Genomic DNA, 16,201 nt, shown 5'->3' on the forward strand with positions numbered 1-16,201 from the left:
ATATTTTCTTGATTATTGAAGATTATGGGGTGATCTGTTTGAGATAATTGGAGGATATACTGAGAGAGATAATTTCCTCTTGTGGTTGATTCCAAACCAGGGCACAATCTAAAAATTAGATGAGTCATGTAGTGAAAATCACAGAAAGCACTTCAGAGAAAAGGTAGTAAAACGAGGAAAGAAACACCCCCAATTCAGTATCTGACCAGTTAAACAATATTCCGCCATTGTCTTTTTTCAACCAAAGTTGATGACCACACTTATTTCTATAATATACTGAAAATCTGGTCAAGAAGAAAAGAAAAGTTTACGAAAGGTTCAAAAAACTAGGTAATGATAGAGATCTAGAAGGTTATAAGGATAGCAGGAAGGAGCTTAAAATTAAATTAGGAGAGCCAGACGAGGCTATGAGAAGGCCTTGGCGGACAGGATCAAGGAAAACCCCAAGGCATTCTACAAGTATGTGAACAGCAAGAGGTTAAGATGTGAGAGAATAGGATCAATCAAGTGTAACAGTGGAAAAGTGCGTATGGAACCGAAGGAGATAGCAGAGGTACTTAATGAATAATTTGCTTCAATATTCACTACGGAAAAGGATCTTGGCGATTATAGAGTTGACATACAGTGGACTGAAAAGCTTAAGCGTATAGACATTAAGAAAGAGGATGTGCTAGAGCTTTTGGAAAGCAGCAAGCTGGGTGAGTCAGTGTGTCTGGACAAGGCTACTGTGGGAGGCGAAGGAGAAGATTGCTGAGCCTCTGGCAATGATCTTTGCATCATCAATGGGGACAGGAGAGGTTCTGGAGGATTGGAGGGGGTGGGGGGGGTTGTAGATGTTGTTCCGTTATTCAAGAAAGGGAGTAGAGATAGCCCAGAAAATTATAGACCAGTGAGTCTTACTTCACCTGTTGGTAAGTTGATGGAGAAGATCCTGAGAGACAGGATTTATGAACATTTGGAGAGGCATAATATGATTAGGAATAGTCAGCATGGCTTTGTGAAAGGCAAATTGTGCCTTATGAGTCTGATTGAATTTTTTAAGTATGTGACTTAACACATTGATGAAGGTAGAGCAGTAGATGTGGTGTATATGGATTTCAGCAAAGCATTTGATAAGGTACCCCATGCAAGACTTATTGAGAAAGTAAGGAGGCATGGGATCCAAAGAGACCTGGCTTTGTGAATCCAGAGTTGGCTTGCCCACAGAAGGCAAGGTGTGGTTGTAGATGGGTCATATTCTGCATGGAGATTGGTGACCAATGGAGTGCCTCTGGGATCCCTACTCTTCGTGATTTTTATAAATGACCTGGATGAGGAAATGGAGGGATAGGTTAGTAAATTTGCTGACACAAAGGTTGGAGGTGTTGTGGATAGTGTGGAGGGCTGTCAGAGGTTATAGTGGGATATCGATAGAATGCAAAACTGGGCTGAGAAGTGGCAGATGGAGTTCAACTCAGATAAGTGCGAAGTGGTTCATTTTGGTAGGTCAAATATGATGGCAGACAATAGTAGCAATGGTAAGACCCTTGGCAGTGTGGAGGATCAGAGGGATCTTGGGTTCCGTGTCCATAGGACACTCAAAGCTGCTGCGTAGGTTGACTGTCTGGTTAAGAAGGCACCATATGGTGCATTGGCCTTCATCAACTGTGGGATTGAGTTTAAGAGCTGAGAGGTAATGTTACAGCTATATAGGTCCCTGGTCAGACCCCACTTAGAGTACTGTGCTCAGTTCTGATCACCTTACTACAGGAAGGATGTGGAAATTATAGAAAGGGTGCAGAGGAGATTTACAAGGATTTTGCCTGGATTGGGGAGCATGCTTTATGAGAATAGGTTGAGTGAATTCAGCCATTTCTCCTTGGAGCGACAGAGGATGAGAGGTGACCTGATAGAGGTGTATAAGATGATGAGAGGCCTTGATTGTGTGGATAGTCAGAGGCTTTTTCCCAGGGCTGAAATGGCAAGCACGAGAGGGCACAATTTTAAAGTGTTTCGAAGTAGGTAGAGAGGAGATGTCAGGGGTATGTTTTTACACAGAGAGTAGTGGGCTGCCATTGATGATGGTGGAGGTGGATACGATGGGGTCTTTTAAGAGACTCCTGGATGGGTACATGGAGCTTAGAAAAATAAAGGGCTATGGGTAACCCTAGGTAATTTCTGAAGTAAGTACATGTTCGGCACAGCATTGTGAGCAGAACAGCCTGCATTGTCTGTAGGTTTTCTATGTTTCTATTATATCCTATCTGAAATGTCCTTACCAAATGATTTTGCCTACCTATACCCCCCAAGCCTTTCTACAACCTGTTCACTCTCCCTATTGGTACCTGGCACTGTATCTATTGCTGTTAAATTTATGTCAGCTGCCACATGTTGACAGACAAAACTGGGACTGAAAAGGAAATACAACAATTCAGTCTACTAACAAAGACCTTGGAAGGTGTTGCAGAGTAAACATAGCTTGTTATAATCAGAGTAACATTTGAGCAATTAGGGGCAGGAGTAGGCCAAGCCTATTGAATCTTTATTGTTCTCCATCTATGATAAGAATGTCCTTGATTTTAGGTAAGGAGAGGCTTGTTGAAATTCCCTCAGTTTGTAAGTTTGTTTCCTTGCCTATGAAATGGAAGGAGTGTTCTGCAAAGTGACTTTGGAAAAGTTTATGATAAGGCTGTAGAAAGGCTATGCATGAATATTGTATGCCTCACACCATTTTTTTTCCATGGGAGGTGCAAATAGTGGTTGTGACTATTACATCTCTCATGTTCTCTCTTTTCTCTTGCACTTTTTCATTTTCACCTTCTTCCCCCCATTCCCCCTCTTACCCCTTCCCCAATAAAGGAATTTTTGGTATTGTTCCTGCATAAGTAATCAGACTGAGTTAAACTGCTGCAAGATCTTGTAAGGTGTTGGATTGTTTCTGGTTTCTCTTGGTATTTTCTGTATTTATTGGCTTGAACCTGTTGGTGTTTTATGATATATCTTTGATAATATTGTTGTGTCAACTGCCTCGTCCTGTATTGCCACGAGGAATCCTCTATTTCTGGGAAGAAGTCTCCAACTCTGAACTATTATTCTGTTCTATTTTATATTTTCTCAACTCAAGCTGGTGAAGCCTGTGCATAGTCAAGCACACTTACTTCTCAATTGCTAGGAAGTTTTGGTGGTGTTCGGTATTATGGCTTTCCGGAGATTTACATATGTGTAGTGTCTTTGGGATGATACCCGTTGTAGATATGACTTTTGGAACTGGACATACCCGTCTCATGTTTCTAGGTCTTTCAATTTCTTCTTTTAATTTTGCATATTTCTGGTGTTTTTCACTTATTGATTTCTGTATGTTGTGTGTGTTTGGAATGGCTATTATCTATGAAGTCGTCTTGTTTATCCTGTAATATATCTGGACGGTTATTATAGATTGTCCTATCTGTAATATAATTTGTAGGAGTCTAACTCTAAAACTGGGTCAGGCTTGTATTTATAGTGTCTTTCATGAGTTTGAGTTTGTTTCTGTCTCTTCCTGGCATTTATCATCTTGAATTTGTTGCACTTTTATTATGTATAGTTTGAGTACTTTTTGTGTTAACCAACTGGTCCTGTATTGGCATAAGGAATCTGTCTTGTTTCTAAGAAGAGTCTCCAACTCTGAGCCAGTCTTTTAACACCTCCTTATCAACATCTGTCCTGCTCAGATCGTGGGGATGTCTTCCATGGAGGGTCATGCTCTTCCATTTGTTAACTCTTTCTTCAGTAGTGATAATGTCTTAATTTTTTTGGGTTGTGCTTTCATTTAAGTTTAAGTTTAGTGCTGTGTACTTACCAGAATTGCATATGTTCAATTCGAATGCTGAATCCTGTTTTCATTGATGAAAATATGTCCTTTGAAGTTTTATCTGACTTCTGTAATTTTGTTTATGTCCATTATTCCTCTTCCTCCTTCTATCCTAGGTAGTGTTATTTTAAGTGTGTTCTAGTGTGAATAGTGTTCTCTAAAGTTTGTCATTTCAGTTCTTATTTTTCTTTGTAAGTTTTCCGGATCAGTTTCAGACCAAGATATTATGCCAAATTATTATTTTTTACCTCTGTAAGCGGAAGAGGTACTACACCTGCCTATTCACTTCCTCTCTCACCTTCATTCAGGGCCCCAAACAGTCCTTCCTGGTTAGGTAACACTTCACTAGCAAATATGTTGGGGTCATCTACTCGTCCCTCTATGGCCTCCTCTACATTGGTGAAATCGACGTAGATTAGAAAGCTGCTATGTCAGCAGCTTCACTCCATCTGAAAAAAGCAGGCTTTCCTGGTAGCCGATTATTTTAATTCCAATCCCCAGTCCCATTCTGACATGTTAGTCCAAGGCCTCCTCTACCGTTATGATGAGGCCACTATCAGACTGGAAGAGCAACACTTCAAATTCTGCCTGATAACCTTTCCAACCTGATGGCTTGAGCAGTTTCAGGTTCCTGGGTGTCAACATCTCTGAAAATCTATCCTGGGCCCAACATATTGATGCAATTACAAAGAAGGCATGACAACAGCTATGTTTTATCAGGCGTTTGAGAAGACTTGGTATGACACCAAAAACTTTTGCAAGTATCTACAGATGTACTGCGAAGAGCATTCTAACTGGTTGCATCACCGTTTGGTATGGAGGGGCCACTGCACAGGACCAGAAAAGGCTGCAGTAAGTTGTGAATCTAGCCAGCTCTATCGTGGCCACTAGCCTCCCCAGCATCGAGGACACCTTCAAAATGTGATGCTTCAAAAAGGTGGCATCCATCATTAAAGACTCCATCAGCCAGGACATGCCCTCTTCACACTGCTACCATCGGGGATGAGGTACAAGAGCCTGAAGCTACACACTCAACACTAGGAACATCTTCTTTCCCTCTGCCATCAGATTCTGAATGGGCAATGAGCCCATGAACATTACTTCGATTTTCTTTTGGCTCGCTTTTTGCACTACTTTTTTATTTTAAAGATGTATTTCTTATTGTAATTTAGTGTTTTTGTATATTGCAATGTCACAAATTTCACGGCATATGCCAGTGATATTAAACCCGATTCTGATGTTGCATGATTTCATCTGGTTTAAAAACTGATATTTTGATACAATTGACTAGATTATGGGAGAGCAAACACAAAGATCTGAAGCAAAAAAGCTAATAACTGAAGGAGCTCAGCGTATCAGCTGCATCCATGGAGGCAATGGTATAGTTACTATTTTGGGTCAAGACCATTTCTATTGTCTGATTTAGGGTCCTGGCTTGAAATATTGACTATCTCCGTGGGACACTGCCTGACTCACTGAGTTCCTCCAACAACTTGTTTTGTTTTAAAAGGGAAAGTAAGTCTACCATCCTTACCCACCAAAAAACTAAGGAACAGAAGTAGAGGTATGCTATTCAGCTCCACATACTGGCTCTGCCATCCAGTAGGATGGAGCCTTATCTCTTACCTCAATGTCTTGCATTGTCCCATATTCAATGACTCTCTTAATATCGAAGACTATTCTTGATCAACACACACACAAAATACTGGAGGGACCCAGCAGGTCAGGCAGCATCTACGGAAAAGAGTACAGTTGACATTTTGAGCTGAAACCTTTGGTCAGGACTGGAGAAAAAAAAAGCTGAGGAGTACATTTAAAAGTTGGGGGGAGGGAAGAGAGAATCTCAAAGTGATACATGAAACCTTTAAGGTGGAGGGATGAAATAAAGAGCTGGGAAGTTGATTGTTGAAAGAGACAGAGGACCATCGAAGAAAGGAGAAGGGGAAGGATCACCAGAGGGAGGTGATGGGTGGGCAAGGAGATAAAGTGAGAGAGGGAAAAGGGGATGGGCAATGGTGAAGGAGATGGAGGGTGGGGGGCATTACCGGAAGTTAGAGAAATCAATATTCATGCCATCGGGTTGGAGGCTACCCAGATGGAATATAAGGTGTTGTTCCTCCAACCTGAGTGTGGCCTCCTCATGACTGTGGAGGTGGCCATGGATAGACAGATCGGATTGGGAAGTGGAATTAAAATGGGTGGCCACTGGGAGATCTGCACTCCATCTCCCTCTTGTTCCCCTTCTCCTATGGTCTACTTTTCTCTCCTATTAGATGCCTTGTTCTTCAGCCCTTTTGCCTCTTCTGCCCATCCCCTCCCAGTTTATTACTTCCTCTCTCCTTCCCTCACACCTATCACCTGCCAACTTGTACTTGTTCGCCTTATTCTGGCTGCTGCTCATTTAGTCTTGATGAAGGATTTCAGTCCGAAACTTCAACTGTTCATTCCCCTCCATAGATCCTGCCCAACTTGCTGAGTTCCTCTAGCATTTTGTGTGTGTTTTCCAGCATCTGTAGAATCTCTTGTGCTTTTGTCACTAGGTCATCGTTACTGAGACTAATTAACTCAAGTTTCTGTTGAGTCCTGACGAACGGTCTCGGCCCGAAATGTTGACTGCTCGTTTCAATGGATGCTGCCCAACCTGCTGAGTTCATCCAGCAAACATGAGGAAATCTGCAGATGCTGGAAATTCAAACAACAACACACACAAAATGCTGGTGGAACACAGCAGGTCAGGCAGCATCTATAGGGAGAAGCGCTGTTGATGTTTCGGGCCGAGACCCAGTTCATCCAGCTTGTTTGTACGTGTTGATTTGACTGCAGCATCTGCAGTGTACTTTGTGTTAACTCAATTTTCTGGATTGTTATATCTGCCACCTTGGTAGGTAGTATGGTAATCTGACACCTTTGATATCACCATGCTAACTTCTTTCTTTTATAAAGTGGAGGGTGGATTGTTGTGCTTATTTAAATATTAGCTATTTAAAGGGTGAACGACTTTAAAGCTGCTGCTATCTTTAAGTAGAAGGTCATGTGATCAACTTAGACTAAGAGTGATTATGTGCAGAAACTTGCCAAACCAGTCTGGAGAGTTCCTTGTTTTACAATAATGTTGCTGGGCTCCTTTTTCAGTTTGCTACCAGATGGTTGCACAAAGGAAGCAAACACCACAAATATGAACTTACAAAATGCCAGACCAGGCCTGAGGTTTCCACATGGCCATCTACTCCTGTTTATTATGCATTGGTGTACCTAATTTATAAAGGAACTAACTCTTTGTGGTGAACTACATATACCTGTCTGGACACGCCCCTCTGCTGACTGCTCCTGTGGCTCCTCCCACAGACCCCTGTATAAAGACGATTGAGGTCTGAGCCCGGCCTCTCTGTCTCCAGGATGTAGTATGGTGGTCAATCACTGCTTGTTCCTTCTTCCAGTCAATAAAAGCCGATATCTCGCCTTTACGTCTCAGAGAGAGTTATTGATGGTGCATCAATTTAATTGACTGGAAGTTTTAAAACATGGAAAGCGTTTTACATCCGGAAAGATTGGATTTGGACCCCCAAGACCCTGAAGCAGCTCTTGCCTTTGAACTCTGGCTTGCATGCTTCCAATCATACTTGGAAAAGGTTCGTGCAACTGAACCCGCTGTTATGCACCAAATTCTCCTCTCGAGGGTCACCCCAAAAGTTTATTCACTTATCAGAGGCCTGCCGACCTACGAAGGGGCACTGGATGCCCTCAAAAGATAGTACCTGCGGCCGGTGAACACCGTCTACGCAAGACATCGCTTAGCTACGCGACGACAGCGGCCTGCAGAGTCGAGCGCCCAATTTCTCCGAGCCCTACAGACACTCGTCAGGACTTGTGACTACAAAACGCTCACGGCGGAACAGCATTCGGAGCTGCTGGTACGAGACGCCTTTGTTACAGGGATCAGGTCAGTGTACATGCGCCAGCGGCTGCTGGAAAATGCCGATCTTACCTTACGCTCAGCGATCGAGATGGCCGACATGCCGGAGGTGGCTCTGCACAACGCTGACGCTGTCCAGCTGTGCGATCCCCCGCCGGTTCCGTGGAAACCTCAGACCCCGCCGCCGCCGGTTCCCGCGAGCGAATTCGCCAATGCCGCTGCCAGTCGCGATTCCACGAACTCCCCGAACCCGACCACGGCTGCTGCCAGTCGCAAGCCCGCGCAGTGTTACTTCTGCGGACGGAGACTGTGTCCTCCCGCCCATCAGGTAAGACCACGTAGGCATACTGGGGATTCGCATGTAGAAGGTGAACCCTCTCGACCAGCGGGGAGTATTTATTACTCCTCACATGTTTCCGGAGCAGCACTGGCCCTGGGGACATCAGCCAAACTGGTAAGGTGGTCCCATAGTCAAACCATCAATAGGTTCACACAGCTTGACGCGTACCCCCTACCCCGCATCGCGGATATGGTCAACCAGATAGCTCAGTACAAGGTGTACTCGACAATAGATCTGAAATCCGCTTATCACCAGCTCCCCATTCGCCCAGAGTACCGCCCCTACACCGCCTTCGAGGCGGGCGGCAGGCTCTATCACTTCCTGCGCGTCCCATTTGGTGTCACAAATGGTGTCTCGGTCTTCCAGAGGGAAATGGACTGGATGGTGGACCAGTGCCAACTGAAGGCCACATTTCCCTATCTAGATAACATCACCATCTGTGGTCACGACTGGCCGGATCACAACGCCAACCTCCAACGATTTTTCCAAGTGGCGGAAGCCCTGAACCTTTCTTATAATAGGGACAAATGTGTGTTTGGAACCACCCGACTCGCTATCCTTGGGTACGTCGTGGAAAATGGGGTCATTGGCCCTGATCCCGACCGTATGCGCCCCCTGTTAGAACTCCGTCTTCCTACCACTCTCAAAGCCCTCAGACGGTGCCTGGGCTTCTTTTCCTATTACGCCCAATGGGTCCCCCATTACGCAGACAAGGCCCGCCCCCTGGTCAATCTACCACTTTTCCCCTCTCTGCTGAGGCCTGTGCGGCCTTCAGCTGCGTTAAAGGGGACATTGTCAAAACAACGATGCATGCGGTGGACGAGACCATTCCCTTCCAAGTAGAGAGTGATGCCTCCGATTTCGCGCTTGCTGCTACCCTCAATCAGGCAGGCAGGCCAGTAGCATTCTTTTCTCGTACCCTTCAAGGCTCTGAAATTCGGCACTCCGCGGTGGAGAAAGAAGCCCAGGCCATAGTGGAAGCTATTAGGCACTGGAGGCACTATCTCGCCGGCAAAAGGTTCACCTTGCTGACCGACCAGCGCTCAGTTGCGTTCATGTTCAGCAACCAACAGCGGGGCAAAATCAAAAATGATAAAATTTTGCGGTGGAGAATAGAACTCTCCACCTACAACTATGATATCCTGTACCGGCCTGGCAGACTCAATGAGCCCCCTGATGCCCTATCCTGGGGAGCGTGTGCCAGCGCGCAGCTCGACCGGCTATATGCCCTCCATGCAGATCTTTGCCACCCGGGGGTCACCCGATTTTACCATTTCGTGAAAGCCCGGAATCTGCCGTACTCCCTGGAGGACATCAGGACGATGACCAGGGACTGCCAGATCTGCGCTGAGTGCAAACCGCACTTCTACCGTCCTGACACGGCGCAGCTTGTCAAGGCCACCCGCCCTTTTGAGTGACTGAGTGTTGACTTTAAGGGCCCCCTTCCCTCCACTGACCACAATGTCTACTTTCTCAACATTATCGACGAGTACTCGCGGTTCCCCTTTGCCATTCCCTGCCCTGACACCACTACCACGTCTGTCATAAAAGCCCTGCGCCAGCTCTTCACTCTGTTCGGATATCCCTGCTATATCCACAGTGACAGTGGGTCCTCCTTTATGAGTGACGAGCTGCGCCGGTACCTGCTAGCTAGGGGCATTGCTACTAGTCGGACCACGAGTTATAATCCCCGGGGAAATGGACAGGTGGAGAGGGAGAATGCCACAGTGTGGAAGGCCACACTTTTAGCCCTTAAGTCAAAAGGGTTGCCGGTCTCTCGATGGCAGGAGGTCCTCCCTGAGGCACTCCACTCTATCCGCTCCCTGTTATGTACATCCACCAATGCCACCCCTCACGAGCGCCTATTCTCTTTTCCCAGGAAGTCTGTCACTGGGACCACCCTACCGGCTTGGCTGACATCCCCAGGGCCAGTGCTGCTCCGGAAACATGCGAGGAGCAATAAATACTCCCCGCTGGTCGAGAGGGTTCACCTTCTACATGCGAACCCCCAGTATGCCTACGTGGTCTTACCTGATGGGCGGGAGGACACGGTCTCCGTCCGCGACCTGGCGCCCGCAGGAGCAGCAGACCACTACCCCGAACACTCCACGGTAACTATGAACCCTGTACCCGAGGTGACACCGCGCACACCAAGCCCTACACAGACTCCTCACGACACTCATATACCGGGCGTCTCGTACGCGTATATTCCAGGCGCCTCGCACATGCGTGAGGGATCACTGACGCCTAGTGGGCTGACACCTCCAGTTAGGCCGGAACCAGCACAACCACCGGCACCTGTGCAATCACAGCCGGAGCTACGTAGATCGCAGCGACAGATTCGACCATCTGATAGACTTAACCTGTAAATATACTTGTAAGAAACTTCGCCACATGGGGACTCTCTTTTAAAACAAAGGGGAAGTGAATGTGGTGAACTACCTATACCTGTCTGGACACGCCCCCTGCTGACTGCTCCTGTGGCTCCTCCCACAGACCCCTGTATAAAGGCCATTGAGGTCTGAGCCCGGCCTCTCTGTCTCCAGGATGTAGTGTGGTGGTCAACCACTGCTTGTTCCTTCTTCCAGTCAATAAAAGCCGATATCTCGCCTTTACATCTCAGAGAGAGTTATTGATGGTGCATCACTCTTTGTATAAGAAAACTAGGTAAACTGACATGGCAAGGAATAATTTTGAAATGTAGAATAGTTTCTATTTGAATACCATCATGTGAAACAATGGGAGATCGGAGTTTTTCATGTTTTACCAACCATTTCCAATTCAAGGGTAGGTTCTGAATAAGCACAAAGGTGTATTTATCTTTCTGTTGTTCCGGGTTCCTTTGAAAGGCTTTCAACCTGAAATATTAGATGTTCCTCTTCGCAACAATTGTATGGCCTCCTGCATATTTCTAGCATTTCCTGTTTTACTTTGATTTCCTGCATCTGTAGTTTTTCATTTTGCAGTTACTTATGAGGGCTATTAAACTTGCACTATTTTGTCATGAGATGCAAGCTTCCTACAAGAAGTAATGTGCAGGAAATCATGAATGTCGGGTATGTAATTAATTTATTAAAAAGCTAATGATATGACTGCAAATGATACTCCCCCCATACCAGGAACTCTATAGTCAGGTGAACCTTACACTTTCACCTTTAAAATGTTCCCCGAAGAACTGTTCTGTACAAACAGTGTAATTGAAGTAGAACTCCACTGTAGAAGATATTCACAGTATTGTTTATGGGATGTTGTCTCACATACTTTCTTCCTTTCAGAGAGTACAGTTGTTCCAAAGCATGTGGCTTTTTCTGTGGGCCTGACCAAAAAACCTTTTATTGGCAATGCAGGGATTATCCGATTCGATAAAGTTTTAGTTAATGATGGACATCACTATGATACAAATACAGGTAACTGTTCAATTATCTTTGTTTTCTTCCTTACCTGTTCACCTCCTTTTATTTATTAAATGCTGGTGGTATCCATTTTCCACTTTGCACAATCTTTTTGGTAGGTTTGATATGGGTAGATTTTGCAGGCTGACTTGTGCCAGCCATTCCATTTATTTTTACGCAAATCAAATGAAGTTTAATTGTCATTCAAAACATACATAGATACAGCCAAATTAGACAGTGTTCCTCTGAGGCCAAGGTGGAAAATCATACGCATATTCAAAATAATGAGAAAGGCAAAAAAAGAATATGGTCATGTAAGAAAACACATTTTTGGTCCAAGACCCAGAGTGACAAGACCTGTAAATAGATGGTACCTGGCAGTCCAGCCCATAATTCCACTGATCCAAAACTGAAAGACAGATCTGACATGAGAGGCCACTCCTAACTGTGCCTGGCTACAACAGAAGCCATTGGCTTGAGGCCTAGTGGTCACTACAACAGAGGGGACGCAGCTGCCTCACCATCAAGTAAGGGAAGCAGGCCTGCAGCAATCTATGTCCAACAGGGTCTTGTGATTGCAAAAGGCAGTCACAGTTTCACTGCATGCCACCTTTGTGCCAACTCGAAGACACCAACTACTGTGCCTCTGGGTAGCAGGCAGCAACATGGTCTGTACCCAGATCAGCTCTTCTGAACCTAATCCAGCTTTTTCTGTGGCCCGATGGCCTGACTTGTATCCCTCAGTCCAGCTCGACTCAAAATGCTCGGACCAATCGGACTCTCTCAGTCCAATGGGCCAACTCACCTTTTCTGAACCGCTGGCTGGCTGGCTCTTACGACATCTCAGCCACCTACTCCCAACAATGAGGAGCTCCCTGATGTGGTGGACCTGCTGTATACGTAGTTATTGGAGTCAAGAATAGTCTTACTATGAACAAAAACACATTTAACAAAGATAAAGCACCTTTGGTTGGCTCCCGAGAGGCCAGTGCATGTATACGCGCCACCATCTAACAGGAGCTTCACAAACACTGCAAACAAAGAATGTGAAGAAACATTATCCTTTTCCCACTTATTAATAGTGTAAACTGGCTTTTTTCTGAAACTGGTTCACCTCATTAACCAATGTGGATAATCTAGTATTTCTAAAGACTTAAAAAGCCGTGGAAAGCAAAGTGGAGATTTCATGTACAAAACAGCAACAGGTTAGAAATTTCGATAATCTCTGATATAAATCGGTTCTTAAAAGCCCCAGTAACCATGCAATTGATTTTCCATTGTCCAGATACACCAAGAAGTCAGTACTTTCGCTGCCTTTAAAACAATCTTTTTTATAAGTTGGTATGATGTACAAAACCATATAAAACTTTTATAGCAGAACACTTTTGTGTCTAACAAACTTGAGATGGAAATTGAAGAATATTTAAATAAATGCTGGAATACTCAAGTCAGTGAAGGAGAAACATAGTTAATAATTTTGGATTGACTACATTCCTTCAAATTGGAACAAGTTTTAGACACAGCTTGGAGGGCACGGAGAAGGAAGTGGGGTGGAGAGAATGTGTGAGATGGAATATAACATGGTGAAAATGGCATTAAATTGGTAACAAAAGATAGGTCTGGAGATCGCATAGATGAGAGAAATCTGAAATTACAAACTAATGCTGGTGAAAGGCATATCTGAGATGTCTGATTCAGTGATTCACAGGTATAATCAAGGGTTATTCAAATTACCTTTACCTTTATTCCAGGTATATTTACAGCACCTTTTGAGGGACAGTACCTAATCACTGCAGTCCTTGCTCCTCAGAGGAACGAACACATTGAAGCAATCCTCTCTGTTTCTAATCAAAGTATCATGCAAATGGACACTTCTGGCTATCAGATTGAACTGTTGGAATCTCAAAGACCCTTTGTGAGAAGAGAGATCTGTGGAGGAGTTGGGACCTTCACCCTTATTCTGAATCTTAAAGTTGGAGATGAAGTGAGTGTTATTGTGATTGATGGTAAACTGGTCAACACAGATGAAATGTATTCAGCTTTCAGTGGAACTTTGCTATATGAAACATCCCCTCAGAGCTAGCTACCTTGAAATCACAGGCCATATAAACTCTTAAAAACACACAATGACTTAGCGTGTGTGAAAGGATGTGGATATTCCTGAATTTGACAGTTAAAAAAAATACTATTTTATAAAATGTCAATTCAATGTTAAGGGTTAAATCCACAGTTAGAATTCTGGATAAGCTTCTGGTTTGTTTTTAATTATTGGATACTCTTAAATAACCTTTTCAATAATAGGATTATGATCACATTTCATTACACTAACCAAATAAAATTCAAGTGGAGAGGTAAAGATCAACTTTTAAATAATATTTTTACTTGTTGACAAAGTTTACCTGAATGTCAAAGGTCATGGATTCCAAGCTCAGTCAGCTGAGGAAAGGTCATTATTGTTTTACATATTTAATGATGAGTATGCTATATGCATGGGGTAGCAACAATAATTGCCTTTTAAATATTTTGGGGTGGGTATTTTTAGTCTTATTAAACGTCTGGTTTTAATTTAACAAACCTGGATTTTCCCCTCACTGCAGTTGAATCAAGTGAAAATAACCCATAATTTTTGCAAACCTACCCTTGAATTTTAATTAAAGTAGCATTTAATCTAATATTTGAATGGTACCACAAATCTACCAATGACAATTTTCTAATGAACAGTTCCTCTTGGGAGTAATTTGATTGGAGCGATTAAAATAAAATTGCATCAATGGCTACAAAGATTTAAGGTAATAATTTACAAAGTTAAACAAGCTGTGCTTTATTATATGTAAGCTTTGTGCTAATGGACACAGTAGTTTATTATGCTTGGAAAAAGTCATTTCAAAGCAGCTTGGGTGCATAGCAACAAAATCAAAACCTCAAGTCAAGATCCAAAATGTGATGGTACATTGCACAAGTAAAATTTTGTTTCATGCTCTCTTGTTACATGTCCCTGCATATTGCAAGCAAAAAAAATGACTCGTGCTTTTTGCTAAAAATGCTGAGACTTTTTTTTTTTGGGGGGGGGGAGGAGGATTATGATAGATGGGGAAAAAAGAGAGCCATTTCCTTGTTTTGACATTTGCTTTGTTTTAACAAAATATTAAATTGCCAGGAGGGCAACCAAAGACATTAGGCAAAATCTTTGAACAGAGCAAGTAAGTAAAATAAACAGTTAATGGTGGGAAAATGTGGTGGATGGAATGCAATTCAGAATTAACCAATCACACTATAAACCACCTTGAACTCAGGTCATAACTCAGACTATAAACCATTGCTAGCTTCATAATACTTGCTATAAATAAATTAACATTTTTGCTACAAGTTTAAATAATATAACTGTCTTTTGGAAAAAAGATGAATATTAATAATTCATACAATTAGATAATTATCTAGCATGGTAACACTTAACCATTTTTCTAAACAAGCCAGAGTATTTAATTCAGAGAACACTTGAAAATTAATGCAGCTTAAAATTTAATAGCTAATGCCATTTTCATGCTTTTATATACTGTTAGAACTACATAATTTTAATTTCAAACAATGCATTTAAGAGTTTATAAAAAAATCATTCACTGTTTCAATTCAGGAAGTTCTATTTTTATGGCAACCTTTAAATAAGATCTTTCACTTAAGTATTCAGAAGAAAATGTGGCAAGGTCTGAGTGAATCATGTCCTTCCCACCACTGCTATCTGGAGGTATCATATTTTATTGTTCCATTATTGGGTACTCTTAAGCTTGAGGGATGATAGAGTAGGTCTTTTACCATATTATGAGTATTTCACTTTAATGTTCAAAGTTAGACCTCCACTTTTAAAAAGGGGGATAAAATGAAAAAAAGCCTTAAAGTACTCAAGTCTGACAGTGTCTGTAGAGAACCTTTGCTCTACAGGAGTTGTTTTGACCAGTTGAGCATTTCCAATCCTTTTTAAAATAATTTTGTATGATCAACCAATTCTTCCAGTTTTAGAAAAGATTAAGCTTTAGGCCCAGGGAAATCTACATTAATGTTGCCCTATGAGTTAACCTAGTGTAACTAATTTTAAGAAATTGTTCATTTTTATTTGCAATTATTAAAAACATTAAAGCACATTTGCTAATGATAAAAGCACAATTTATGATTACTGTAAAATGGGTGGATGATAGTGGGCGTGGACACAGAACACATATGGAAACAAGCCCCATCCCCACCTCCAAAAATGGAAACAACATTGGCAGAAGTATTTTGCACTTGGAATGAAGCTGAATTTCTGACATGTCTTATCAAGAGAATGATCTGGTCTCAAGTATTGTCACCAGTGAGGATAGATTACTGTTTTATTAATGTTGTTTATCCTTTTCACCATTATAGACTAATTAACACTTTTTGTAAAATATACAATTTTATTTTTACCATTGTGCTATACTTAATTGGTATTAAAATAATTGAATTAATACACAATGACAGATGTAATTTTCATGGGTGAATAATGTTTATTTCTCTACTACTTCATCTTAATTATACTGTTGACCATTTCTATTTGATGCAACAGACCCATTTCTGCAGGGTATCATGTTGCAATAGGCTTTCTTTTTGCTCCAGTGTTTATAATTTGTTATATTTGTTAGGTTAGCACACTACTGCTTAAATGTGCATTAAAAGCCTTGCTAATATTCTCCCTGGAAGATTGAGATTTTGGGAAA

The 16,201-nt window shown here is 42.6% G+C and overlaps 1 protein-coding gene across 1 annotated transcript in view; it reads left to right on the top strand.

Annotated features, from left to right (window-relative positions):
* The window catches only part of emilin2a (elastin microfibril interfacer 2a), an 88,392-nt gene extending 72,433 nt beyond the window's left edge, over nucleotides 1–15,959 (top strand). The window contains exons 6-7 of the mRNA XM_073043678.1: nucleotides 11,358–11,489; nucleotides 13,226–15,959. Coding sequence (XP_072899779.1) covers nucleotides 11,358–11,489; nucleotides 13,226–13,557 — 464 coding nt within the window. The 3' untranslated portion in view covers nucleotides 13,558–15,959. The remainder of the gene's footprint in view (nucleotides 1–11,357; nucleotides 11,490–13,225) is intronic.
* Nucleotides 15,960–16,201: the final 242 nt, after the last annotated feature.

Source organism: Hemitrygon akajei, chromosome 1 (genome assembly GCF_048418815.1).
Source record: "Hemitrygon akajei chromosome 1, sHemAka1.3, whole genome shotgun sequence".
Lineage (NCBI taxonomy): Eukaryota > Metazoa > Chordata > Chondrichthyes > Myliobatiformes > Dasyatidae > Hemitrygon > Hemitrygon akajei.